Source organism: Zootoca vivipara, chromosome 13 (assembly GCF_965207765.1).
Source record: "Zootoca vivipara chromosome 13, rZooViv2.hap1.1, whole genome shotgun sequence".
Classification (NCBI taxonomy): Eukaryota; Metazoa; Chordata; class Lepidosauria; order Squamata; family Lacertidae; genus Zootoca; species Zootoca vivipara.
Window position 1 is genome coordinate 28,924,917 of NC_142596.1, and position 26,622 is coordinate 28,951,538.

General features: G+C 50.2%; 1 protein-coding gene and 1 long non-coding RNA gene across 5 annotated transcripts in view; one reads left to right on the forward strand and one right to left on the reverse strand.

Moving 5' to 3' along the window:
* SCNN1B (sodium channel epithelial 1 subunit beta) overlaps window positions 1–24,623 on the forward strand; it is a 38,264-nt gene extending 13,641 nt beyond the window's left edge. For all 3 annotated transcript variants that reach the window (XM_088657423.1, XM_035130744.3, XM_035130743.3), the window contains exons 3-15: window positions 1,365–1,683; window positions 3,719–3,986; window positions 5,138–5,328; window positions 12,040–12,143; window positions 12,895–13,058; window positions 14,120–14,218; window positions 17,184–17,282; window positions 17,759–17,876; window positions 19,035–19,110; window positions 19,294–19,351; window positions 20,503–20,564; window positions 22,211–22,286; window positions 23,196–24,623. In XM_088657423.1, the coding sequence (XP_088513549.1) occupies window positions 1,365–1,683; window positions 3,719–3,986; window positions 5,138–5,328; window positions 12,040–12,143; window positions 12,895–13,058; window positions 14,120–14,218; window positions 17,184–17,282; window positions 17,759–17,876; window positions 19,035–19,110; window positions 19,294–19,351; window positions 20,503–20,564; window positions 22,211–22,286; window positions 23,196–23,600 (2,039 nt within the window). In that variant the 3' untranslated portion in view covers window positions 23,601–24,623. The remainder of the gene's footprint in view (window positions 1–1,364; window positions 1,684–3,718; window positions 3,987–5,137; window positions 5,329–12,039; window positions 12,144–12,894; window positions 13,059–14,119; window positions 14,219–17,183; window positions 17,283–17,758; window positions 17,877–19,034; window positions 19,111–19,293; window positions 19,352–20,502; window positions 20,565–22,210; window positions 22,287–23,195) is intronic.
* LOC148683676 (uncharacterized) lies at window positions 20,348–25,865 on the reverse strand. Of its 2 annotated transcripts, none has more exons than XR_015946933.1 (3): window positions 25,631–25,865; window positions 22,923–22,989; window positions 20,348–20,498 (listed from the first exon to the last, which is right to left on the reverse strand). It is a non-coding gene; the product is annotated as an uncharacterized LOC148683676 (long non-coding RNA). The 2 variants fall into 2 exon arrangements; XR_015946932.1 differs by lacking the exon at window positions 25,631–25,865 and adding an exon at window positions 23,174–23,417.
* Window positions 25,866–26,622: the final 757 nt, after the last annotated feature.

The window sequence follows — 26,622 nt, forward strand, 5'->3', positions numbered from 1 at the left end:
TCAATGAGGTTTAGGGAGAAAAAAATTCCTGGTAGATTTTTCATGCCCGTCCTGCTCCGGTTCAGACCCATCTCCATCCCTGTCAAGGACCATTTGTTTATTTAGTTTTTATATATATACTGCATTGTACTTCAAATGAGATTCTAAGTGGTTTCTATCATAAAATCAATACCAAAATAGTCAATTAAAATCCCGCATTTTAAATGTACAGAACAATTAGATATGATGCTCTTACAATGTAATCATGAATATCAACTATCTCAGACCCTATGATCAGCCAGTGAGGTCTTGTTGGTGGTACTGCCACTGGGGGCTGCCCAGTTGGTGTTAACCCATGACAGGGACTTTTCAGCGGTGGCTCCCTGTTCAATAGAATGCCCTCCCTCATTATTGACTTTCAGAAGGAATATGAAAGTATTCCTGTTTACCTAGGCATCTGATGGTGGAAGGACACTGTTCCTGGCAACCCTGAAATCTCTGAACATTTAAAACTGATTTTAAAATGTTTTAAGTGTAACAGCTTTAGAATGTGATTTTTTTTTTGAATATTTTTAACTGCTCTTGGAATGCTTTTTAAAAAATGTTTTGTTGTGGGTATGATCCTGCCAGGGTTTGAAATTAGCAGGGCGCCAGGTGCATTTCGCACCCAAAGGATTCTCCATTTGCGAGCACCTCAAAAAGCCTGGGTGCCATTTTTTTGCGCCTGGCTGACACTCAAGGATTACTGAAATTATGTGCTGTGAAGACTCGAAGTGTATGTTAAGGATAGACAATATGTTAAGGAGTTTAATAATAAAGAGTAGAGTGTTTTGAAAAAGTATGGTCCCAATATTTTTATTGTAAACACCAAATTAAACATGTATTAACAATTTCTGTTAAAAATGTGATATTAGCAATGTGTCACTTATGTGAATTGCATATTAGTTCATGCTTATGAAAATAATAAATTAAAGAGTGTTGCCTTCCCCCCCCCCCCATGGCAACTAGACATTCTGTTTTGGTGCCCAGGTCCCAGGAGCCATTTGGCTCCTAGATTTTCTATCCCAGTTTCTAACACTAGTTTCCACCCTGGTCTCCTCCAGGAGGAAGGGCAGATATTACAGAGTAAAATACATACATCAATACAGTACAGTAGTTAAATAATACTAATGAAACAAGCATCATTGGGAGAGGGGCCATAATAGCAGCTAGTAGGCCTCTATCCCATGATGGAGACTGGACTGATGGCTGCTTCAAACCACAAACCCTGAACCGTTTTCTGTACTGCCAAGTGGAAGATGCCAACTTTGCATTGCAAGGCAACACTGGGTGTTGTTTTTTCAGACGGTTTTTCGTTAACGGGTTCCTGTTTCCTCCAATGACAGAGCCCAAAATGACGCTGAAGAGGTACTTTGTGAAGGCTCTCCATCGCCTCCAGAAGGGTCCCGGCTACACCTACAAAGAGCTGCTGGTCTGGTACTGCGATAACACCAACACCCACGGGCCCAAGCGCATCATCCGCGAGGGACCCAAGAAGAAAGTCATCTGGTTCTTACTGACCCTGCTCTTTGCCTCCCTGGTCTTCTGGAACTGGGGGTCCCTCATCATAACATACCTGAACTACGGTGTCTCGGCCTCCCTTGCCATTGGCTTCAAGACCATGACCTTCCCTGCTGTCACCATCTGCAATGCAAGCCCATACAGGTGAGCTGCTTCGGGACAAATGTCTTCGGACTCACCGCAAGGCAGGCATCCAATATTGCAGTCCAGCACTGGGGGGGGGGGGATCTCAGAGCTCTCTAGCCAGTCTAGATCAGGAATATCATTGCTTCTCCAGTTGCCATCACCCCCAGGGGCTTGATGATGGGAGTTGGAGTCCAACAACCCTTGGAGGGCCACAGCTTCTGCACCCTTGATCAGACCAGGTTTGCAGCTGGTCTGCCGAGTGATTATAATTATTTTATTATTTGTACCCTGCCTATCTGACTGGGTTGCCCCAGCCAATCTGGGCAGCCTTGTCTGAAGCAGCTGTTATGTGGGCTTTCTAGTTTGGAAAAAAAGGCAAGTAAGGGTGTGTGTGACAGAGGTGCATAGTTGTGGCTCCTCTGTTGCAGGGGGTTGGACTAGATGACCCTGAGGGTCTCTCTCAAGTCTACAGTTCTAGGATTCTACAAAGCTTTGTGTGCTGCAGGGACAAAGTGGCAAGGGAGAACTTCCTCCCTTGTAATACTAGAACCCAGCGAGGTGACCCAGTGAACCTGCCTGGTGGGAGATGGAGGAAGGACTTCTTCATATGGAGCAGAGTTAAACTATGGAACTCCTTGCCACAGGAAGCAGTGATGGGCACCAACCTAGATGGCTTACACAGATTAATGGCTACTAGCCACAACAACTAGGTTCTCCCTCCACTGTTGGAGGCTGTTATGCCTCCGAACCACACCAATTTCTGGGAATCACAGGTGGGGAGAGGAGTGCTGTTGTGCTCATTTCCCGTTTGTGGGCTTCCCATCGGGTCATCTGTCTGGCCACTGAACGCAGAGGACCCTGGACTAGATGGGCCATTGGCCTGATCCAGCAGGCTCTTCTTATGTTCTTAGATCAGTGGCCCTGCTTGGGGTGGTTTCCCATTGGGGCAGGATGCTGGACTAGACGGTCCCCCTCTAGCCTTATGCCGCTGCCAGGTCCCTCTGTTGTTTTTATGTGCTAAATTAGTTTGGATTAAGGGTTACCACTTGAACCCCAAAGGGTGGCAGCTCCTGAAGTCTACCCACATGGCTGCACTTGAGGAACCGTCCTCCCTTGGGCAGCCTTGGTGTAGGGTCTGCTGCTCTCGCTGCTTGCAAGGGGTATCCTCTGGAATGCTGCACAACAGACTTTTCATTCTGGGGATTCCTGTGCACAAAAACTATCTGCCTTGGACCTTCGAAGGCAAAAGTTCACGGTCAGCGTACACACCACCAGTTGGAAGGCAGTTGGCACTCGCGTGGCAAGACCAGGGACACCCAGGAGAAGGTGTTATTGCTTTAGGGCATCTCCTGGTGCCCTCCAGGAGTTTGGGGCTACAGCATCCACCTGCCTCAACTTGCTATGACTGTGCTGGTTGGAGCTGATGGGAGGTTTGGATAAGCCTGTCTCAAGGGTCATAGGATGGATAATGTTGGTAATTTAGCTGGAATTGGCAGCTTTTAGAGAAAGTCAGAAGTGGAAAGGATTTCTCCTAAAGGACTTGGGCATCAGAGAGGAGGAAGAGGAGGGCCCTAACTCTCAGCCAGCCACTTCTTAATTTCCAGGAAAAATTATCCCCAGGATCAACTTGCTGGTGGAAATATCACTCTGTAATCTAGCCTTCCCTCCCTGCCACTTTATCCCTGACCTGAGGGTGGGATTTCTGCAGTAGTTTCCACCAGTAGGGAGCAGGGGTGGGGTGGGGAATTGGCATTCAAAGTTGAACCGGCTAGATTTCCACTTTCCAAAACAGCCGCCCTTTGAAATTCACCTTTCTCCCCATTTGAAATTTAGTTCTGCGGCCAAATAATGTGCATAGAAGTGCACAGACAAGGATAAAGTGTGTGAACAAATGCAATGCATGCAGTGAAAACAACATACCAGAATGCATTATGGGAAACAGCGTTGCAAAAATGTGCCTATGAGAAGAAATTTGCACCACGATTATTGTTGCATTTTCATGATATTTGCAGGCGAAGGGGGAGAACTGAACTTAAGGTTGGTTCCTTTCCAGATATTCCAAAGCAAAGCCCGTCTTGCAGGAGTTGGACAACCTTGTTGAGGCCGTCCTTGACCGAATCCTGAAGCCTCCCAACGAGAACATGACTGTGTCTACCCCAACAAACTCTAGCCAGGAGCTGAACATGCAGCTGTGGAACCAGATCCCCTTGATGCTCATTGATGAAAGCAACGAGACTCATCCAGTCATCTATGACATCCTCGGAAACCACTCCTCTTTTGCAAACCTAGATGGCAAGAGTTGCAAGCTGGCCTTAAAGCTGGTAAGGGGAGGGGGCTCCACAGGACCCGATGGAGGTGGTGGTGGGGAACCAGTAGGTGCAGAGGGGCACCACTGAGTCATCCTGCTCTGCCCTAGGTGAAAGAGGGGAAACACTGGGAACATGTCACCGTGTGACAGAGAAATTCTTCATGCAATGCATAGTTGAATAACGGAACTGCCTCCTGCAGTTGGATGGCTTTCAAAGAGGGCTACACAAATTCATGGAGGAAGCTAATAGCCACAATGGATATGCGCTGCCTCTATATTCTATATTGCCTCTATATTCTACATATAGCAGTGCCTCTGAATACCAGTTGCTAGAAGCCACGGGAACAGAGTGTTGCTTTTGTGCTCAGTTCCTGCTTGCAAGTTTCCCACGAGCATCTGGTGGGCCATTGTGAGAACAGGATGCTGGACTTTGGCCTGATCCAGCCAGCTCTTCTTATGTCCTTATGAACCCTGGATGTCTAAAACTGGAGGCAAAGGTGAAGAATCTGCTGCTATCTCTAGCCTTCCCCACAGCTGTTTTTGGCCCTCTTTGTTGCACCTCCATTCGAAGGGGTGGGTCCGTCATCTCACCCAGTCAGGTGCCTCTGATAAAGCCACAAGCAGGCAGCAGAGGGGAGCTAAAAACATCAGGCAATCCCTGCAGTGCTGGATCAGGCCAAAGGGGGCCAACCAGAAGCCCCAACAGGAAGAATCCCACAAGGGATTCTTGTCCCCTAAGGGCAACAGCAGCCCTCTCCTCACCTGCAGTTCCCAGAAACTGGCATTCAGAGGTGCAGCAGAGCAGCATAACTCATAGCCATTGCTAGCCGACTCCTCCATTCATTCATCTGAAACCTCATTAGAACCCAGGAAGCTGGACCGCTGGTCCATCTAGCTCAGCATTGTCTGCACTGACTGGCAGCAATGGCTCCCCTTGCGTTCCAGGCAAGACTCCTAGACCTAGCTGGAGATGATGTCAGAGTCTGAACCTGGGACCTTCTGCATGCCAAGTAGGTGCTGTGCCCCTGACGTAGGTCCCTCCCCCTGTGACTCCAGCTGCCCCTGAACATGGAGGTTCCATTTAGTGACCCTGGCTAGACCTCTTCTGCACAAACGTTCCTGCTTTTGCTTCTCTCCCTCACCAATCTCTAATTCCGCTCAAAGTGCACCGATAACGGCACCAGTTGCACCTACCGGAACTTCACAAGCGCAGCCCAGGCGGTGACCGAGTGGTACGTCTTGCAGTCCACCAGCATCTTGTCGCAGAAGACAGAGAGGCAAAGGATTGAGATGGGCTACAAGGCGGAGGAGATGATCCTGGCCTGTCTGTTTGGAGCAGAGCCTTGCAATTACAAGTAGGTATCCGGGGGGACCTTGCCGAGTTTTTGTTTAACTGAAAGAGCATCTTTGGCAACATAAACTCTCTCTCTCTCTCTCTCTCTCTCTCACACACACACACAAAATTATTATTAAATTTTCTGATTTACATTTCAAAATATTCATTTAAACAACCTTAAATCAATTACCAGTACTTTCCTTCTTCTCTTTCCATGGTTCATTTTGCACACCATACACCCCTGCATATTTTACATTAAACTAAACCATTCAGTAATCCATTGTTAAATCCATCAAAACTTATTTTCACTGTTGAATTTATCTTAATGCTACCAGCATTTTAAAATTAACACAACACCCATATATTCAGTAAACATTTCCCAGTCTTCTTTGAAAGTACATTCTTCTTGTTCTCTTATTCTATACTGTATGTTAAATCTGCAAGCTGCATGTATTCCATCAGTTTAAGTTGGCAACATAAACTCTTGAACAGGGTAAACGAAGGAGGAGGCTGGTCTCTAGTGCACACGGCCAAAGTCTTCCTATAGAAGGGCTGTGGGATAGGGTCAGGCCGCTGGGCCACATCCGCACCCACTGTGAGCTAAGTTTGACGTCAGGTGACCAGTTCCCCAACACACACACCTCTATGAGATTGAGGACACATCAGCGCCCCCCAAAAAATATTGAGGCAGGGGTGAGCCCCACCCACCCCAATCTTGAGGGGCTGGGCCTCATGCTGCGGCAGGCTTCACAGACACCTCCCGTTGCATAATGTCACACGTGCACATTGTGTGTGTTACGTTACATACGCACAACAGGGCCCCCCAAAAGTTGGGGGGGAACCTAGCACCCATGCACCCTGCCATGATGGTTGGTTGATTGTCAGGGCTTGCACGATGCCAAACAGCAACTGCTGGGGTTCCAAGTGGCCACAGCAACAAATTCTGTCCCTCTGTGCAGGGCAAATGGGCCCCAGTTTATTGAGAGCTGCCTGATTCTGAGCTTGAGCAGAATGGTGGGGAGAGCTGCATGGAAAATCCGATGCACAGCAGGGAAGGAGTTACCCTGAGCCCAGCAGAAGAGCCCAGCTGCTGGATCAGACCAATGAGGCCCTGCCTGGTCCAGCATTCTCCTAGCAAGCAGCACCTGGGAGCAACAGCTCTCCCCACTTGTGATTCTCAGCACGTGGTACTCAGAGGCATATTGCCTCCAACAGGGGAGGCAGAACATACCCATCATTGCTTGTAGCCATTGATAGATGCAATACAAGATGACATGTGCAAGCTACGAAATGTGTGTAAGATCCGCAGGGAACTATCAATAATTACCATCCCTTCCTTGGCTCAAATTGCACTCAAAATCCAAGGATGGTACTGCACAGTTGATCTACAGCAGACTCCACCAGTCTTGGGCCCTCCAGCTGATGTGGACTATAGCTCCCATCAGCCCCTGCCAGTGCACCTGGGAGTTGTAGTGCAAACTACTTTCCTAGTTCAGATGAGATGGCTGGGGAGGGGGGATTTAAGGAGCTGTCCCATCCTGCTCCACCCCACTCCACTCCCACTGCCGCCTTAGTGCTTCTTACTGGCACCAATAGCCTGGTTTGATTTAATTAAATTTCTAGCCCAGTCTCAAGGTTTCGGGTGGATTACGGTCTGAAAAATGACATCCAGTGTACTGGAATCAGATGTTAATAGACCTAAAATCCTAGACCCTCAGAAGCTTAGAGGCCAGAACAAATAAGACCAGTTTGCAGACAGAATCGCTGAAAGGAATGCAAGTCTTGGTCAGCTTCCAATGGACGATCTGCCGCCGCCGCCACCCTGCCCCCGCCTTGAAATGGACACAACGTTTGGCCCAATATTTCAGCTGCTGCATGAGTCCCATCCAGCAGGAGAAGCGAAACTCTCTTTTTGTCAGATTGGCTAACGGTCAAAATGCTTGGCGTGTGACCTTCCAGATTACACAGAAGCCTTTTTCAGACACAGGTGCTCATTGCCAGAGGAATCATAATAAAATTTAAGAGCGATGTTCCACGTTCAGACTGATGTCAACCTGGTAATGTTGCATAGTAATGGGAAGGATTTCTGCTTTTGTATACAAGCAGTAAGAATCAGTCAGCGATCTGGTTTTGCTTAGGACACTGAAGAAAACTTCTGTGTAGCTGCAAAATTTGCTTGCTGCCTGCATCCGAAAGATGAGGAATGGCTTGGCTTGCTCTGTAGATTGAAACCTGGGTTTTCAGAGGGTTTTCTTTCCCTGCTGCTGAGTCACCCGTGTCCAGTACATTGCAGCTAATTATCAATCAGCAAACACTTGGGGCTATTTAATTAAACCAGGAACAGATTGGTTAACAGATTGGTTATCAGAGCCCCAGGCTAGGCAGGCTGACCTGGGCTTGCTGCAGTCAGGCTAACCTGGCCACTGGCCAGAGCTCTGGAACTCGCAGAAGCCCAGGACTCATTTCCTCTCTCTGTTAACCGAAACAAGAAGGGCCTCCTACTGGCTCCCTGCACATCTGCCGGCCAGCACATTGGCTGTGACTGCAGCTCCTGCCACATAAGAGCAACACAGGGAGGATCACGGCCTCCTCAGCCCCTGACCTTGTTGCACACGGATCTCCTACAAAGGCGGTTCAAAGAAGCCTCAAAACTGCCCTCTGCCTTCCCCTTCGCCCCACAAGCTTTGGGGCAATGGAGTAGACATTCTCCTGATGTGCAAAGGCAGAGCTCGCTTGCTTCCCTCGGGCTTCACGTTCTCCAGGGCTTAGGTAAGAAACTAAGAACATAAGACAAGCCTGCTGGGTTTGGCCAATGTCCCGTCCAGTCCAGCCTCCTGTTCTCACAGTGCTCAACTGTGTGCTGTGTGAAGGACTTATCTGTCCAGAATCTTCCAACATTCCTCTTCCATGAATTCTACTGTTAGGAGAGAGGGAGAAAACTTTCTGGGCAGATCCTGTTTTGGAGTCAGATTTCCACAGGGACAATTCTAGAACTGGGGGGTGGGCTCTTCGTAGGGCACCCCACCCCCCATCAGTTGATGCTGCAAATGCAGAACAAGAACCGAACCATGGCTCTCTGGCTTGGGCTTGTGGAGTTCCAGCAAGGGAGAGTCCACCCTCCGTCTCAGTTCTTTCTCAGGTCAGGGTCAAATCGCTCTTTTCATCCTCCAGACAACCTCTTGACTTTATTTGCTTGCACAAAGCTGGCACAGTGGTTGGGCTTAGCCTGGTTTTACTGAGTGTTCCTTCTAATTTGTTTATGGGGTGGTTACACAACAAAACAAATCCTTAATCCTGGTTTGCTGACTCCCATCAATCACCCCACACTTTTCAGTGTATTTACCCACCATTTAAATAACTGCAAAAAGTCCTCTTTTCTCTTTTTTTAAAGTGGACGTTGTGCCAGGGAGGCAGAGCACTCAGATCCGCCTTAATGGAACAAACCTAAAGCTCTTGTCTGCTCTTGAATCCCTCCTGCAAAATAGCGACACAGCCTAGAGGCCCCTAATGCGTCTTCTGCTGCCCTTCTGAGATCGATCCTGTAACACAAACCCACTTTATTTTGCCCAAAGGGCACATTTCCCCCCTCTTCCATGGGACAGACTTTTAGGTATCCCTACCTCCTGCTTCCCAGGAGGTTTCTAAGCAGAGTTTGGGTGGCCATCTGTCAAGCATTCTTTAGCTGCGATTCCTACTTCACAGGGGGTCGGACTAGATGACCCTTTGGGGTCCCTTCCAACCATCCTATGATTCTATTAAATACGCGCCAGTTCCTTCAACCTTCCCTCACAGGACTGGTTTTCCATCTTCTTTGCGCTTCTCTAAAGCTCTTCCAGTTTGTTTGCGTCCTTCAAGCTTGGTGCCCAGCGCTGGACCCAGGAGTCCAGGTGAGGCTGCTCTATTGCAGAACAAGAATGGAACTCTCTCCCCTTGACTTGGAAGCCATATTTCCATGGAGGCAGCCTAAAGGGGCCTTGGCCTTTTTTCCACCCTGCTGCTTCCCATCATTCTGGCTGAGAATGACGTTCTCTTTGGAGTGACGTCTGGGATTTCGCAGGGAGTCCCCCCCCCCCTCCTAGTGCCAAAAGCCAAATGTCACCCGACGGGTGCATCCCTGACTTTCCTTCCGCTCTACTTCTCTCTCTTGTTTGCAATTTGCTTTTTTGTCCCAAGGCCTGCCTGTCTGTCACCAGACCTCTCGGGTTCTGTTTGTGAGGACCAGAAATCAGGTGAGCAAATAAGTTTTGCCTGACGACATGCATCTGACCTTCAAGGCAGGCCCTGCTCCTTTTGTTGTCAAGAAAGGAGAAGGAAAACCTCTTTGGCCAAAGGCCATCAAGATAGCAGTTGACATATCTTTTTAGCCCTTTAGGATGTTTTGATGGGGCAGGTGTTGCTTGTAGCTCGGGGAGCTTGGTGGGAGAGGGTGGGGTTGCCTTCTGCTGCAGTGTGTGGTTTGGGTCTTTGGCTCAGGCGTTTTTGAGAGCTTCCCCCACCCTCCTCAACTGGTGCCTTCCTCTAGCACAGGCATGTCCAACAGGTAGATCGTGATCTACCCGTAGATCACTGGACGTCTGTGGTAGATCATGTCTGTGATAGATCAGTGGCTCCCCCCCAAAAGAAGCTTAAAAACTTTGGCTCCCCTAAAAAAACTCAACAGCTTTGCCCTGCACCCCTAAAAATGACCTGAACCACCAAAAACAGGGCTTTCCTTCCTAAAAAAAAGCTAAATGTCGCTTTCCTTCTTCCTAAAGAAGCTCAACAACTTTGACCTGAACCCCCCCAAAAGGGGTAGATCACTGCCAGTTTTTAAGTCTGTGAGTAGAGCGCAGTCTCTTGGAAGCTGGCCACCCCTGTCTAGCACATCCTGCAGTCACAAAACTGTATTGATAATATGATGCAGAGTGAGGTGGTGGCTTCTGGCTCTGATCATTTACAACCAGCTTTTTTGGCATTGATAAATACAGCCTGTAAATTTGGGCCTGGAATGTTGCAGGGGACAAAGGAATTAGCAGTGATGGATTGATGGATGGATGGCTTGATTGCATTTATGCCCCACCTTCTTTCCTCCAAAGCATGGGCGTAGGCAGGGGGGCAGGAGGGGGCAATTGCCCCCCCCCTAGAAGCTGAGGGGCGCAGGCATGGCAGCCCCAGGCTCCCGCTCCCGGCGCGAAGCTCCAGAGGCGCGCGGGGAGCGTAAGCGGAGGAGCGCTAAGCAGGAGCGGGGAGCGTAAGCGGAGCCACAGGCTCGCGTCCCCCGCAAGCCTCTGGAGCTTCGTGCCGGGAGCAGGAGCCTGGGGCCGCCTCCTCGGAAGAATGTGGGCGGTGCTACGTTGCCTGCGCCGCCCAGCTCTTCCAAGGAGGCGGCCCCAGGCTCCCGCTCCCGGCACGAAGCTCCAGAGGCGCGCGGGGAACGCGAGCCTGTGGCTGCCTCCTCTGTGCCTCCCCAGTCTTCCGAGAAGGCAGCCACAGGCTCGCGTTCCCCACGCGCCCCTGGAACTTCGCAGCGGGAGCCTGGGGCCGCCTCCTCGGAAGAGCTGGGCGGTGCAGGCAACGTAGCCCCGCCCACATTCCCACTGTGGCCCCTCCCCTCCCGCCCCTTGCCCCCGCCCCTTGCCCCCCCCTAATTTTGATCCTGGGTACGCCCCTGCTCCAAAGAGCTCAAGTTCCAGTGCTTTCATAGTTCCAGTGCTTTTATTCTGGTGGGACACAGGGGTATGCATAGTCCTATACATTTTGTGAATCTTTGTACTTTTGTCCATTTACTGTATTTATTTTTCCCAATTTGAACTATAAAATGGTGGTTTTCTTGAGTCAAAATGAGAGTACCCCTAAACATTTTTTTTAGAAAAAAGCACTGCATAGTTCTCTTCCCCCACATTTTATCCTCACAACAACCCTGTGAGGTAGGTCAGGCTAAGAGGCAGTGACTAGCCCAAGGTCACCTAGTGAGCTTCATGTCTGAGTGGGGATTTGAACCCTGGTCTCCCAGGTCCTGGTCGAACATTCTAACCACTACACTACACAGATCCCCCAGTGCTGGAGTGGAAGACCCAGGCTTAAATTGCGCTTCTTTACAGGAGATCATCCTGATCTCTCAGCCTTTATTTGTCTGGACAGACAAGGAGAGGGCATTTTGGACACTGAAAGGTTTGACACAAAAAATAGCAAGTTTTTCTTTCTGTTGGCTGTGGCAGAGTGGTCCCCAAAATGGGTGGGACTGCCCGGGGGGCAGGGGGGGAGGCACAAAGTGCAAAAAGGTGGGTACTGGAGGTTTAAATGGCTATCATGCTCTGAAAACCTTGGTATCGCTGCATCAAGTTCATCAATGTTGTTGAATGAATCTAACTAGTTTTAATTGCATGTTGAATAAACACACAATTAATTGTGACTGTTTTAAACTGTATTGGGTTATTATGTTACTGGGTCATGCAAACCACTATTCTGAATAATGCTTTATTTGGGGTGGATGGCACTGGAGAGGAAACGAAATTGAAAAATTCCTTCCAGTAGCACCTTAGAGACCAACTAAGTTTGTTATTGGTATGAGCTTTTGTGTGCATGCACACTTCTTCAGATACTGGAGAGGAGTTTATGGAACCCCCTGAAAAATGTTTGGAGACCACTGGTGTAGTAAGTAGAGGGTCCCTCCCCATAAGCCGAGTGAACTGCTCCCTCCCCAAATGTGCACCCCTCCCCTCCCCTTTCTCACCTGGGCTCCCTTCTGCAGGAACTTCACCCACCTCTACCACCCGGACCACGGCAACTGCTACATCTTCAACTGGGGCATGGAGAAGAAGTCGCTCATCTCTTCCAATCCTGGTGCAGAGTTTGGTAGGTAGCGCAGAAGAGGCGAAGGAGCAGCCCCAACACCTGGCTTTGCTTTCCCCCTCCAAATCTGAATGTCCTTGCAGGTTCCTCTGGGTAGGAAGGAGGGGGGGGCCCTCTGGAGTCTTAGGGTGCCATCGTGAAAAGGGGCCTGATTCCCAGGCCTCCAAGTGGAGGGAGTGATGTGGAAAGCACCTGCTGTTTGGCTGGGCATTCCTAATCCATTCTAGGCCCCAGAGGTCAAGCCATGCCCAATCTCCTGGCTCTCCTTTCCCAGCCCTGTGACCTTTTCACTGGAGATGCCCAGCAGGGGCTTGAACTAATGCTCTGCTCTGAAGCCATGCAGTCCTTCAAGGCCTGTGCATGGCAAGCAACCAGCCACCCCAACAGCAGGGCCGGCGCTTAAGACATTTTGTCCCTGGAGGCAGAAGAACCAAGGGAGCCTTCCTCCCAGCATGAAAGCATGTCCATGTTATTTTGCCACCTGAGGCCCTGATGGCTCTCTTTTTTCCTGCCTGAGTCAACCATCTCCCTCTGCCTAATGGCAGAGCTGGCTTTGCTCCCCAGACTGGAAGAGACCACAGAGTCCTCCCCAGAGCAGGGCAGACAGAGCCAAACCCTCTCCTCTCCAGAGGTGCCTGTTGCAGCGAGAATTAGGCTCGGGGGGATGGGACTTTGTGCCCACCCCCCACCGCAGATTCTAGCCCCCGTGCTGCTTGCTGGGGGCCAAAAGCTGATGATTGGTCTTTGCGCACAGGGCTGAAGCTGATCCTGGACATCAGCCAAGACGACTACATCCCCTACCTCACCTCGACGGCCGGGGCCTGGCTGATGCTGCATGAGCAGAAAACCTTCCCTTTCCTGAAGGATCAAGGCATCTATGCCATGTCTGGGACAGAGACCTCCATTGGCGTCTTGGTGGTAGGTCCCTGGCATGCCCTGACTGTGCGCGGAACTTGGGGTGGGGATGGGAGCAGCCGAGACTCTGTTGGGTCCAGCCAACTTGCTTGGTCCAGCCGGTCGGGAGGTGGGGCTCTGCTTTAGGAAGACTCAAACGCCAAGCGTTCCTTGGCCGAAACTCCTCCCCACCCTGAAGCCAAACTTTATCCAGCAAAATCAGGGTGCCTGTTTCAGTACACCTAAAATCCAGTTTCACCAAGAGTCAGGGCAAGAGGGAGTGTCCTTCCTTCTTGCTGTCCTGCAATACCAGTTCCTGGGAACCTAGGGCAGGTGCAGAATGTGCTTGTGTTCGGATCCTGCTTGCAGGTTTCCCATTAAGGCATCTGGATGGCCAGTGTGAGAACAGGAGGCTGGACTAGGTGGGCCTGTTTGGCCTAATCCAAAAGCAGGTCTCTCCTCTTATGGCACTGTCCTCTGTCGGAGGCAATACGCCTCTGAATACCAGTTTCTGGGAATCCCAGGTGGGCTGAATGCTGTTGCTTGCATGTTTCCCAAAAATGGCATCTGGCTGGCCACTGTGAGCACAGGAGGCTGGATTAGATGGTCCCCTTTGGCCTGGTCTGGCACCCAGGCTTTTCTGATGTTCCTACTTTGCTTGCAAGGCTGCGTACACATGCTCCTGTTTATTCTGCATCAAGGGTGCTCCCACAACTGGTTTCAGAAGAGGTGTACATGTGACATTAGCCAATCCAGACCTATCCTGCCGTTTCCTATGAAATTCTGCATTATGGTGCACTTCCCCACAAAACCAGCTTTGATCTTAATTGAGAAAAGTATGATCTCACTATGTTTTCAGCCCGGGGAAGTGTACACACAGCCTAAGACTTCAGGAAAACATACAGATGTTTCTGGTGTCTTCTTAATATGTTGACGCAACAAAACAGAGACTTTTGCATGCAGGGAGCAAAGCCCCCTTCCTCTCTTCATTTCAGGGCATGTCACTGCCTTTCAGGAGAACTGAGAGCAAGAAGCAACCGTTCGGGGAATCCGCCTGCCCTTAAGATTTCTTTCTTTCTTTCTAGGATGAACTTGTGCGGATGGGAGCTCCTTACAGCGATTGCACAGTGAACGGGTCAGACATCCCTATAAAGAATCTGTATCAAGACTATCCTACTTTCCAGGTGATTATTTCTCCACTGCACTCCAATTATTAATTTAGTATTAATTTATCATCGACATCATCAAGCCCTCCACCCTAAGGTCTAAGAGTGGGTTACAATAATAAAACACAGTTTAAAACAGTGGTTCCCAATGTATGCTGCTGCCTGCAGGGATGCAGGACTACCTAAGGGGCTGCTCAGAGGCAAGGGGGCAGCAGGGGGTGGGGGGCTGGAGGTGTGAATGACTATCAGACTCTGAAAAGCTTGTATCACACAATCAAGTTTGTCAGTTTTGTTAATTAAGCTAAATATTTTAAACTGGATTTTGCATAAATGGGCAGTTAATGGTGACTGTTTTGAATTGTGTTGGGTTATTGTCTTCCTTACTGGGTCCTATTCTGAATAATGCTTTTTATAGGGTAGAGAATACGGGGCATGAGTTTATAGAACCAAGGGGGCAGTAGCCCCCAAATGATCTGGGAACCACTGGTCTAAAACAACTCAGAGAAGGAAAACATATTTCAGTGCCTGGTCTCTTGATTTTAAGTCACCCTGAGATCAGATGTCTTTCTCTGGGCAGTTATACATATATATATGTTGTATAACATATATATATGTTGTTATGTTGTTGTTGTTGTTTAGTCGTGTCTGACTCTTCGTGACCCCATGGACCATAGCACGCCAGGCACTCCTGTCTTCCACTGCCTCTCGCAGTTTGGTCAAACTCATGTTCGTAGCTTCGAGAACACTGTCCCACCATCTCGTCCTCTGTCATCCCCTTCTCCTAGTGCCCTCAATCTTTCTCAACATCAGGGTCTTTTCCAGGGAATCTTCTCTTCTCATGAGGTGGCCAAAGTATTGGAGCCTCAGCTTCAGGATCTGTCCTTCCAGGGAGCGCTCAGGGCTGATTTCCTTCAGAATGGATAGGTTTGATCTTCTTGCAGTCCACGGGACTCTCAAGAGTCTCCTCCAGCACCATAATTCAAAAGCATCAATTCTTCGGCAGTCAGCCTTCTTTATGGTCCAGCTCTCACTTCCATACATCACTACTGGGAAAACCATAGCTTTAACTATACGGACCTTTGTCGGCAAGGTATATATATATCAGCAAAAATGAACAAATGGGATGTCCTTGAGCATGTGCAGAGTGCCTTTGCCTCTTCCCTCTGTCCATGTGTTGGGGGTTGTGTGGCAGTTTTGCCTCCTGGCCAGAGTACCTCCCAAGCATGCGGAGTGGTTTTGTTTGACTGTTTGGAAGTGACCCATAGCTGTGATTCCTGCATTGCAGTGGTTGGAATAAATGCCCTGGTGGAGTCCCTTCCAACTTTACAATTCTGTGATTCCCCTGATGAGCAGAGAGGGTGGCTTGAGTGGCTGGGACTCTCCTTTGCTGGAGGCCTCTGCTCCTGCCACGCATATTGCTCTGCTGCTTTTGCTTTCTGCAAAGCAAGTCGAAGGGCAAGTTTCCCAGCATTCCTCCCCTCTTGCACAAAATCCCAACAACTGTAAGCTGAAAAGCCAAAGTTTGTTTCAGCCAAGGGGCAGGAGGCTGGGGAGGGAGCAGCCGGCTGCCTCCTCCTTTCCCAAGTCCCTCAGTACATCTCCGCTGCTCTAAATGTGTCTCCGAGAAGGGAAGGCTGACGGTTGCCTCCTTCCTTCGACTCCTGCTCATGTAAACAATGGCAGACAAGCCCTCCAAACATGGAAGGCGCAAGGTGTTTGGTTTCTTCCATAGCCAAAGGCAACTTGCCTTACTCTGCCTGGGCCGCTCTGCTTCCTGGGAGGGGAAATCACCACTCATGTTGTAAAGGACGTCAACAGGTTTAAAAGCCCAGTAAAGTCTATAGTGGAAGAACAGCTGGTAAATAATACCCGTCTGATGTGTGCCAAGAGGCGAGGACTTCAGAAGCACAGATCAACTATTAACTAGGAACATAGGGAGCAAATGCTCTACAACCACTGAGCGACGGTCCTTCCCTTAAAAACAACACAAGGTTCCAGTCCTCTTCGTTTTTGAATCAAGGGCTGATTTAAACCGGGACATAGGAAGACACCTGGTCCATCTAGCTCAGTATTGTCTACACTGACGGGCAGCAGATCTCCAGTGCTTCAGGCAGGGGGACATTCCTATTCCTATTCCTATCTGGAGATGCCGTTTGGGATTGAACTGGATGTTCTGCCATTGAGTTAAGCTGCCCTCTGGATGTTTTGGATTACAACCCTTCTCATCTGCCCCAGCCACCAGTGGCTATGTTTCCATACAGCCGGCTGTGGCTGATGTCCAAAACATCAGGGCAACACCAGGCTGCAAAAGGATGGACTAGGGCAGGCATCCCCAAACTCGGCCCTCCATATGTTTTGGGACTAAAACCCCCATCATCCCTAGCCAACAGGACCAGTGGTCAGGGATGATGGGAATTGCAGTCCCAAAACATCTGGAGGGCCGAGTTTGGGGGTGCCTGGACTAGGGAATGTAGGGGCATTATAAAATCTTGGGGGAACTTCAGTCCCAAATCCAATATGCACTTTTTTGCCCATTCCAGGCTTAGGATGAGTCAGTTTTAGACCAAATGGAGCCTCCTAGTCTGCAGCAGAACCTCTCTTGCCAAGATGAGGGAGTAGGGAGCTTGGTCATAACCACTTCTAAGTCCTGTGATGGGATGTTGGGTGGATTCAGATAAATGGAGCTTCCCCAGTGCTTGGGGACAGGGATGGTTGGGCTTTTCCCCTGATCCCTCCACTAGGAATTGAGTGGATTCTTGAGCATTGCAGGGGGTTGGACTAGAAGGCCCTTGGAGTCCCTTTCAGCTCTATAATTCTACAATCCTAGGATCTGGTCTCAGCAGGAGGAGAAACGGTGGAAACCTAACTCACCTAGGTTGCCCCTTTCCTCAGGGACAAGTAGCTGGGGCAAGGGGCAAGGAAGATTTCCTGACCCAACAAATCCAGAAAGGTTTTACTTCTCCCCTCCTCCTCCTCCCTGCAGGAGGAACCAGTGCCGATTGAGTCCTGCTCCAACTGCACCATGGAAGACCGCAAGGAGAGCTCCACAGGTGGGGTCTACAGGACAACCTACTCCATCCAGGTAGGATGTTCTGCTCCCCCTCAACCATCCAGTCAAGCAAGTTTCTCCCAAGTTATGTCTCCTTGGCAACTTTTGATGCAGTTTCAAGAGGGCCCGAAAGTGGTGGGTTGCTGAGGTCACGGTTGGACCTGACCCAAGGTTTGATTTACCTGTTGCACTCTAAGCCACTCCTGGCTAGAAATACAGGTGATGTCCTTTCTCAGTTGGTCTCCTTCCTCACATGGGGGGTGGAGGCTGAGAGAGAGAGAGAGAGACTTAACCCAAGGCCCCCCTCTTGGAGGGATAGCTCAATCGGTAGAGCATAAGGCTCTTAATCTCAGGGTTGTGGGTTCGGGCCCCACATTGGGCAAAAGATCTCTGCATTGCAGGGGGGTTGGACCAGATGTCCCTCGTGGTCCCTCCCTACTCTACCATTCTATGATTCCAAGCCCTCTTGGGAACCCGCTGGCTCTAAGCAGAGTCCTCTCTTCCTCCAGGCTTGCCTACGTTCCTGCTTCCAAGATCGGATGGTGAAGGCCTGCAACTGCTGCCACTCCTCCTTCCCTAGGGCCCAAGGGAAGCCTTACTGCAACAATCAGGAGTTTCCAGACTGGGGTGAGAACAAGCACAGAAAGGACGCGGGGAGTGGGGTGGGGGTGCTTCTCTTCTTGGGGAAAGTGTGCTTACCCTGCAAACACTGCCCAAGCAGTCCAGCTTCCTTGTTTAGTTACAGCAATTTGGTTTATTTAGTGGGTGTTGGATATTGTGTGTGTTCCACCTGTGTAAATGGGTCATTGACCATGATGGATTAGTCAAGCAAAGAAGGGACACCGGGAGGCCGGGCAATTGCTTTGAAAGGGCCAGGAATTAAAAACCCACGCATCTGTTTTTGTTTTGAATGTCTTTCCATCATTTGGGTTTTTTTTTAAGCAAAGTGTCAAAGCTTGCAATTTTAGATTCAACTTGTGAAGATTTCTGTTTTATTTCATAGAGTTTATATACACCACTTGATTGCAAAAACACAACCACCCACCTCAAAATGGTTTACACAAAAAAAGCGTTAAAAGTATAAATCTACCACAATAATTTAAGACGTTTGGAAAGTTTAAATAACAATATATTAAGGACAGATTTAAACAATTATGTTTTCAGCAGGTGTACAGTGAAGGTGCCTGCCTGATCTCACTAGGCAGGGAGTTCCAAAGTGCTGCCACATCATAAGGATGTGGGACATCTTATGAATGTGGGACGGGTTGCCAGAGCAGTGTGGACCTTCAGTTCTGCTCCGGACAACAGCAGCTTGCCCTGGGGTGAGGGCAGTGCCAGATTTACGTATAAGCTAAACAAGCTATAGCTTAGGGCCCCACTCTCTTGGGGGGGGGCAAAAAAGTTAAAGGAAAAAAACCTGGATGTACATTTCCAAAATATAAGATAAAAAACAAATAAAATAAAACTTACATACAGCAACAGTGTTTCTAAATGGTTTTAGGTCCATAAATTACCATATATAGCATATATTCAACACAAAAAAACAGTGACAATTTGTTGTTGACAAAGGACAGCTGGACATATAAAAGGGCCCCATTACCTTCAGTAGCTTAGGGCCACACCAGACCTAAATCCGGCCCTGGGTGGGGGAAGCAGGCATCACAGGAACAATCCTCCCCCCTTTGGCACTTCCATGAGCTTTTAAGCTCCGCAAATTCAGCAGGGAGAAAACAACTCCATTGAAGTTCCTGAAAGTAAAGACTGTGCATTGTTTGAACTCCGCAGCATATTGCTTCTCTGAGCTGCGCAGCCGACTGGAGATCCGCCAGACCTGCATCGAGTCTTGCAAGGAGACCTGCAAGTAAGTACAGGCGTGTCCCCCCCCCCAAGTTCCCGGGGCACAGAAGTCCTGCTCTCCATCTTGCACTGACCCCTGGGCCTCTCCATTGGGGCAGCTGGAATAACCCAGCTGGGCTTTGCCGTGCAAAGAGCCGGGGAAGGGAGGACGGGGAATGACAACTCTCTCTCCTTCCTTGTTCGACAGCAACACCCAGTACAAGATGACTATCTCCATGGCTGACTGGCCTTCTGAAGCTTCTGAGGTGGGTCTCCCAGAGATGCTTTTGGGGAAATCTTTTGACTTCTGGGTGTCCTGAAGATCTACCCACATGGAGTTGGGTAGATGCTTAGATGGTTAGGGCTTTTAAAGCAGCTCAGTCCCAGACTTGGGTGCATAAGATTAATTTTATTTAAAAAAAAACAAAAAACAAAGACAAGTGGCTCAATTTAAAAGGGATGAAATTCATCCAATAGGGAATATTAAGAATAAAAAAATTAAGCTCCTGTTTTAAGAACATAATAGCCTGCTGGATCAGGCCAAAGGGGTCCCATCTAGCTCCCTGCTTTCACAGGGTCCAACCAGATGCCCCATTGGGAAGCCTGCAAGCATTCTCCCCTCCTGTAGGTTTCCAGCAACTGGCATTCTGTAGCATTGCTGCTTTCATCCATGGAGGGAGAGCATAGCCATCACGGCAAATAGCCATTGATAGCCCTCTTCTCCATGAATTTGTTTAATCTTCTTTTAAAGTCATCTAGGTTGACTTTAATTGGACGCGGGTGGCACTGTGGGTTAAACCACAGAGCCTAGGGCTTGCCGATCAGAAGGTTGGCGGTTTGAATCCCCGCGACGGGGTGAGCTCCTGTTGTTCGGTCCCAGCTCCTGCCAACCTAGCAGTTCAAAAGCACGTCAAAGTGTAAGTAGATAAATAGGTACCACTACAGTGGGAAGGTAAACAGCGTTTTCGTGTGCTGCTCTGGGTTGCCAGAAGCGGCTTTGTCATGCTGGCCACATGACCTGGAAGCTGTACGCCGGCTCCCTTGGCCAGTAAAGCAAGATGAGCGTCGCAACCCCAGAGTCGGTCACGACTGGACCTAATGGTCAGGGGTCCCTTTACCTTTAGGTTGGTGATTATCATTGCCTCCTGTGGAAGTGAGTTCCATAGTTTAACTGCGTGAAGAAGTACTTTCTTTGATTTGCCCTGAATAGATAAAAGTGCTTTGTGGTTCTACAAATGTACCCATGTCAGAAAGGCAGCCAATTAATTCATTTACATTTATTAATTTGCAAAGCACCTGACGTTTCATGTACAAGTAAGCAAAAGGGCGGGGGTGGGATGTCCTCCACACAGATGGCAGCCATAGCATCCCTCCCTCCAGGTGTCGTTCACGACGTTCTTTTGTTTCTTCTTTCTAGAACTGGATATTCCATATTTTATCCTATGAAAGAAATAAGTCACGCACGATCACTGTGGACAAGTGAGTACAAGCCAGCTGCTCCCTGAGCCACAAGGAGTGGATGGGGAGAGACAAGGAGGGAGGGCTGTGCGGGGTTAGACAGGGAGATGCAGAAGAAGGGAAGCTGGCAGCCTGGGGCTTGACAGACAGTGTGGTGCAGTGGTTAGAGTGTCAGAAGAGGACCTGAGAGACCCGGGTTTGGATCCCCACTCAGCCCCGTATGAAGCACACTGGGAGCGATCTTGGGGCAGCCGCTGCCTCTCAGCGGAACCTACCTCACAGGGTTGTTGCGGGGATTCAGTGAGATGTACAGGTGAAACTCGAAAATTAAGAATATCATCAAAAAGTGCATTTATTTCAGTAATGCAACTTAAAAGGTGAAACCAATATATGAGATAGATGCATGACACACAAAGCAAGATATGTCAAGCCTTTATTTGTTGTAATTGGAATTATTTGTCTTGAGTTTCACCTATACACCACCTTGAGCCCCTTGGAGAAAAGGGTGGGCTATGAATGCAATAAAAGTCAATGTGTGGTAGAGGCAAGGTTGGTTCCAGGGCTTGGAGGGGCCTGAGGCAAGAACTCATCCAGCCCCTGCCCCCCTCCCTGGCTGCTCCTCATCCCTGCCACCTAACTGCTTGCCAGGCAGAGAGCAAGCAGGGATCCATCAGGCTGTGGCCTCTCCTCACCACCTCCAGGATCAAGCAGGTGGGGAGGAGGGGGAGGGAGCCCTCGGCAGATTCCCAACCACGCCAACCCATAGAGCCGAGGTGTAGGGGATGAAGGCCCCTTCTCCAGGGAAGTTTTTGTGATGTTCAGCTGCTGAGGGCCAAACCCCAGGGCCCTGTGCTCTCCCTGCTCCCATCAGGCCTTCTTGGGATAGTTGCTGGCATGGCTCCTCTTTTTTGCATCTGCTCTGGCCACGGAGCACAGGCGAGGGACCACCAAAGCCCCCTCTGGCTTCCGAGACTCACCCAGCCTAGCTGTTCTCCCTGCTTTCTGAGGCCCCAGGAGGTGCCAATCCCCCAGCCCCAGAACCCACTTTGGAAAGCTCTTATGGCAAAGGCAGGCCCAGGAGGAATGTGCTTCAGCCAGCCCCAGCTGCTCCAGGCGGCGCATGGTGAGTCCCTTGCAGCAGCTGCCATCGCATTGCAAGCCTTTTACCTCCACCGATTGCGAAATTGCAGCTCTGCAAAGTGTCTCGGCCTTCTGCTGTCCACTGCAACCAGTTTCATCTTGGTTACTGCGGAGCAGCCGGAAATTGGGTTTATAGGCCCGCTTTGCAGCTGCAGCGGCTGCCACAGCCTTGTTTGCTGAGCCTTCCCGTGTGCCGCGTACACCAGAGCCACCAAGTGAGTGAGGTGGCTGTGGCTGTGGCGTGGAGAAAATGGATAGGGGAAAGCTTTTCCCCCTCTCTGCTAATGCTCAGAAGTCGTGGATGTCCAGTGAAGCTGAGAGATTCAGGACAGATGGAGGAAAGTATTTCTTTGCACAGCACAGAGAAACTGTGGAACTTCCTGCCACAGGAGGCAGTGATGGCCACCAACTTCAGGGCAGGAGCCTATAGGAAGGGAAGGGCAGAATCTCAGGCAGCAGCTTATCAGGCCTGGTGAATGAATGTTTGAGAAAGAGGAGCTCATTATTTCTCTTCTCGCTTCCTGCAGGAGCGGGATCATCAAGCTCAACATCTATTTCCAAGAGTACAACTACCGAACCATTGTGGAGACAGCAGGAACAACTGTAAGTGGGCTGGGTCCAGATCCCCTTGCTCAGCCTATTCTATGAAGCACAGGGTGGGGGATTGTCCAATAGTAATGAGGGATGTGTTTTAAACCCCACCCTCTGCACTGGAAATGCATTTCCTGATTTGGCTTTTGTTTCTGAGCTGTCACAGAAACTGTCTCAGGGATGCTCTTATTTCACATGTTGCAAAGGGTGAGTTGTGGCCTCTGGGAAAATACTGATTTGGTGTTAAAGGATGGGAGCCATCTGTGAGCAGGAGAGCTCTCCAGGACTATGATGATATGGGAAAGACCTCAAAGCTCATTCCAACTTTGGAATAAAGACAAGCTTAAACTGTTCACTCTTCAGCTTTTCAATCTCCAGCACTCCCCCGATAGTTTATTTAAAAGCTAAAGTCTTGTTAGCTTCCCCTCTGAAATTTGGTTGTGTCCTTGGCTGGGAATACTGCAATACAGTCATACCTTGGTTGTCGAACGGAATCCGTTCTGGAAGTCCGTTCAACTTCCGAAAATGTTAAACAACCAAGGTGCAGCTTCCGATTGGCTGCAGGAGCTTTCTGCACGCAATCGGAAGCCACAGAAGCTGCGTCGGACATTCAGCTTCCAAAGAATGTTCACAAACCAGAACACTCACTTCCGGGTTTGCGGTGTTCGGGAGCCAAAACATTTGATTCACAAGGCATTTGGGATCCAAGGCACGTCTGTAAAATGAAAAAGGACATAAATAAGGATTTTTGTGATTAAAGTCCAGTGAGGACAACTTGGATACAAAGCCTAGTCCATCCCCCAGGACTTGTTCCACTGGAAGGCCATCCTCAAAGCAAACAGTTGCCCCACTGGGGTCAGGACCCCCCTTACCTCCCCCCACTCCAAACGCCTTCTCACCCTGTGATTCTTCCCATTGCAGGTTGTCTGGCTTCTCTCAAGCCTGGGTGGCCAGTTTGGCTTCTGGATGGGAGGCTCTGTGCTGTGCATCATTGAGTTTGGAGAGATCCTCATCGACTTTGTCTGGATCACTATCCTGAAGCTGATTGGCTGGTTCAAGGGGCTGAGGAGGAAGCGCAGCCAGCCCCCGAAGCGGGACACTGTTCCCACCGTGTCCGAGAGGGTGGAGGCTCACACCAACCTGGGCTTCCAAGGGGAGGAGGAGGAGGGAGCCGATGACGATCCTGGAGACGACGAGTTGGCCGCAGATGGCGAGGCTGGGTCTGAACCAGGAACGCCACCTCCCAAGTACGACTCCCTCCGCGTGTCGGCCGTGGATGTCGTGGAGATGGATAGCGATGGGGAAGCAGATCCGACTAAAGCTTAATGCTCATTCAATATGGAAGGGGAGCCAAGAAACTCCGCTCTGTCCTCCAAGGGAGCTTCGTAGAATTGCAGAATGGAAGGGACCTAAAGGGTCTTCTAGTCCATGCAGGAATGCCTGCCCAGACAGCCTGCTCTTTCTCCCTCAGCTCCTTGCAGTGTGTGACATTTGGGGATTTAAGAGTGGCCCTTTCTCCTTGGGCTCTTGGTTCAGCTTTTGTCCAGATTGGATTGCACAGAGACCAGGGCATGCCCAGTCTGCTTTGAGTGTCTGTTCCGCTTTGTTTACGGCAAATGTGCATTCATTCTGATTAATTTGCATAATCAATAGTTCACCATTGGTACATTTCTCTGTCACTATCCTAACTGCCCAAAGTCTGTCTGTGGTGGTGGTCCCCCCCCCCCAGTGGATTCGTTGGGTTAGGGTGGCAGAGCACTTTTAAGCACACAAACATGGACGTTCCGGTCTGTGCAAAACACTGACCAGTTGGAGGTCTCCCCTTTTGCTCATCTGCTTAGTTGGAGCATCATATCTAGCTGGAGGAATGTACACGGCCGCAGCTTCTGTGGAACCCTTTAGTGACGGCCAGAGCCTGAGTTGCGGAAATGGGGGTTATATTGCAAAGCTCCGTCCAGACGCCTCAGTTAACCCAGCCAGGGCTGACGTTTCAATGATGCTGGAACCCTTTTGCCGCCTGCCTGAGCCGGCTGGCCATGCACCTGACTCTCCTGTACAAACTGCTGCCCTCAAACTTTGGGGTTTCGAAGGTGGTGACACTGCAGGGAGGGAAGGGAGTTTTTGTTTGGAGGGAGAGGGTAAGAGTCCTTTGCAGAATACCAACTCACCTGTGGTGGGAAACATTTTATGAGTTGGGCTCTTTGTGGGTGGGGTTTATTTTAGATGAAGAGAAGCAGAAGAGGAGTCCACCATCAACCTGTGCTTGTTAGATAGCAATACAAGCAACCTCACATTTCCTACAGCTCAGCTCACCTTTCTGTGGGCTAACAATAAACGAAACAGAGCAACTGCCTTGGCTGCTTCCTCAAACCTCCTCCTCTTCCCACCCTCTCCTCTACTTGACGTGAATTGGAGCATAGGCTAACGTGCTCTAGGAAAAAGAGGCACATGACACACCAATAAAGATGCTGCTTCCTTTTCGGTCTCTTTGGCAGAATGAGCCCAGTTTTGGTTGGCAACCAAGTGGCCTCTTCCTCTTGGCAGACCCTCTTCCTGCACATGGGAGCCTCTGTGATGCACCAGCCTCCAGCGAGGAAGGTGGCATGATAATCAAGGGCTTACGCCATGTGCCAGCCATACACACAGACACACATGAACATGTTTAGTATAAAATGGATGAAGGTCTGTGCAACTGGCCTAGTGCCAATTAGCAGAAGAGCTGGGACAAGGGGAGAACGCCACAGAGCTAGAAAAGGTAGATGAGCATCACATCAGGCAATGCTTCCCTGGGCTGATCGCCTCCTAAAGGGAGCTCGACAATACAAGGGGGCAAAAGGGGAGTAAATAGCCCCCTGGCGGGGATATATAGATACTGCTCTCTGACCTCCTGAACTGCACTCCCCTAAACTTACCTGGGAGATGGAGGAGGAGGAAGTGGTAGGAGGGGTTCAAAGGATCAGGCTATGCTAGAGGCCAGGTGCCTGAAATGCTCCACAGCCCCCTGCCTACCACGGACAGCGCCTGCCTCTCCTGTCATGGCTATTGACACCTTGCATTAGAGGCCCCAAAAGTCACCTAAACTGGGAAGGGAAGGGAAGGGAAGGGAAGGGAAGGGAAGGGAAGGGAAGGGAAGGGAAGGGAAGGGAAGGGAAGGGAAGGGAAGGGAAGGGAAGGAAGGAAGCTGCTTTGGGGCAACAAAATATCTGGGACTGGGCTGTGCAGAGATGATGGGAAGGTGATAGCCTCAGGGTGGGGGGGGGGGGGAGAGAGACCTTCCTTCAGCCAAGCAACCAACCAGCTCCTTCCTCCCACCCCCACTGACCCCCACAAAGAGGCCCAGAGCTGCAGATACAGACCTGCCCTTTGCAGCAGGCCTAGAGTTGCCTCGTGCAGGAGCCGCCTTGCTGCAGCCTCCCAGAGGCTGGCCCTTCCCAGCCCCCCAGCACTGCTGTTGCAAGTCTCTTCCCCGCCCAGGGTGAATCGAGAGCTGAGCCACGAACAAGCCCATAAAAATGGGCAGGATGGCGGCGAGGGCAAAGTGATCCCAGGAACTAGGAGAGGCCGCCTGCTCCAGACAGCTGGATCCGGTCTGTGCAGGCCACCGCCTGGCTCAGGCTGTCCCTCAGAAAGGGGCCAGCCTGACGGACCAGCCCAGGAGGAATGTCCACAGCCAGTCCATCCCACCTGGTAGCAAGAGCACATGGCAAGGCTGCCCTCAAGAGAGGATGTTGTGCCAGGCAAGCAAGGACTAAGCCTCACAATCGTCGGCTCTCCTAAGACAGGCTCTCTCTCTCCCCCCCCCCCCCAGCCTCTGTTATGGTAACTTGCAGAAAACGGCACCCAAACGCCACGTGCGCAAAACTGACACCTGCCGCAAGGTGGGAGGAAAGGGTGCAGTCCAAGCCTCACATTGCTCTCCTGCCTGCTCCACTCATGCTGTGCCCTGAGCCTGGAGAAGGACACCCCTCACCCCTACGCTGCCAGGTTTTTATTTTTTTTGTTCCAGGGCCAGAAAGAGGACCCTTGAAACAGGCAAGCCCCGTCAGCTCACCTGCTTGCGTAACCCACCTGACCAGGCCAGAGTTTGTTAACTCCAGACTTGGAGAAGGAACATTTTAGGTGCCAACTTCACTAGGCTGCACCGATTACAAGCAGATGAAAGTTCTGAATTTGACAAGAGCTCTGGCGGCTAAAGAATTATGTGAAATGCAAAAGCCTGTCCGGCTCCTAGAAAAGCGGAGAAAAGAAACTGTGTTGCTTTTTCTTCTCGCCAGTCCTTGTGAGTTCAGAGGTTTTGCTGGTTGAAGGCTACTTAGCCCTCATTAAGGATTTCCGTTAGATCAGGCAA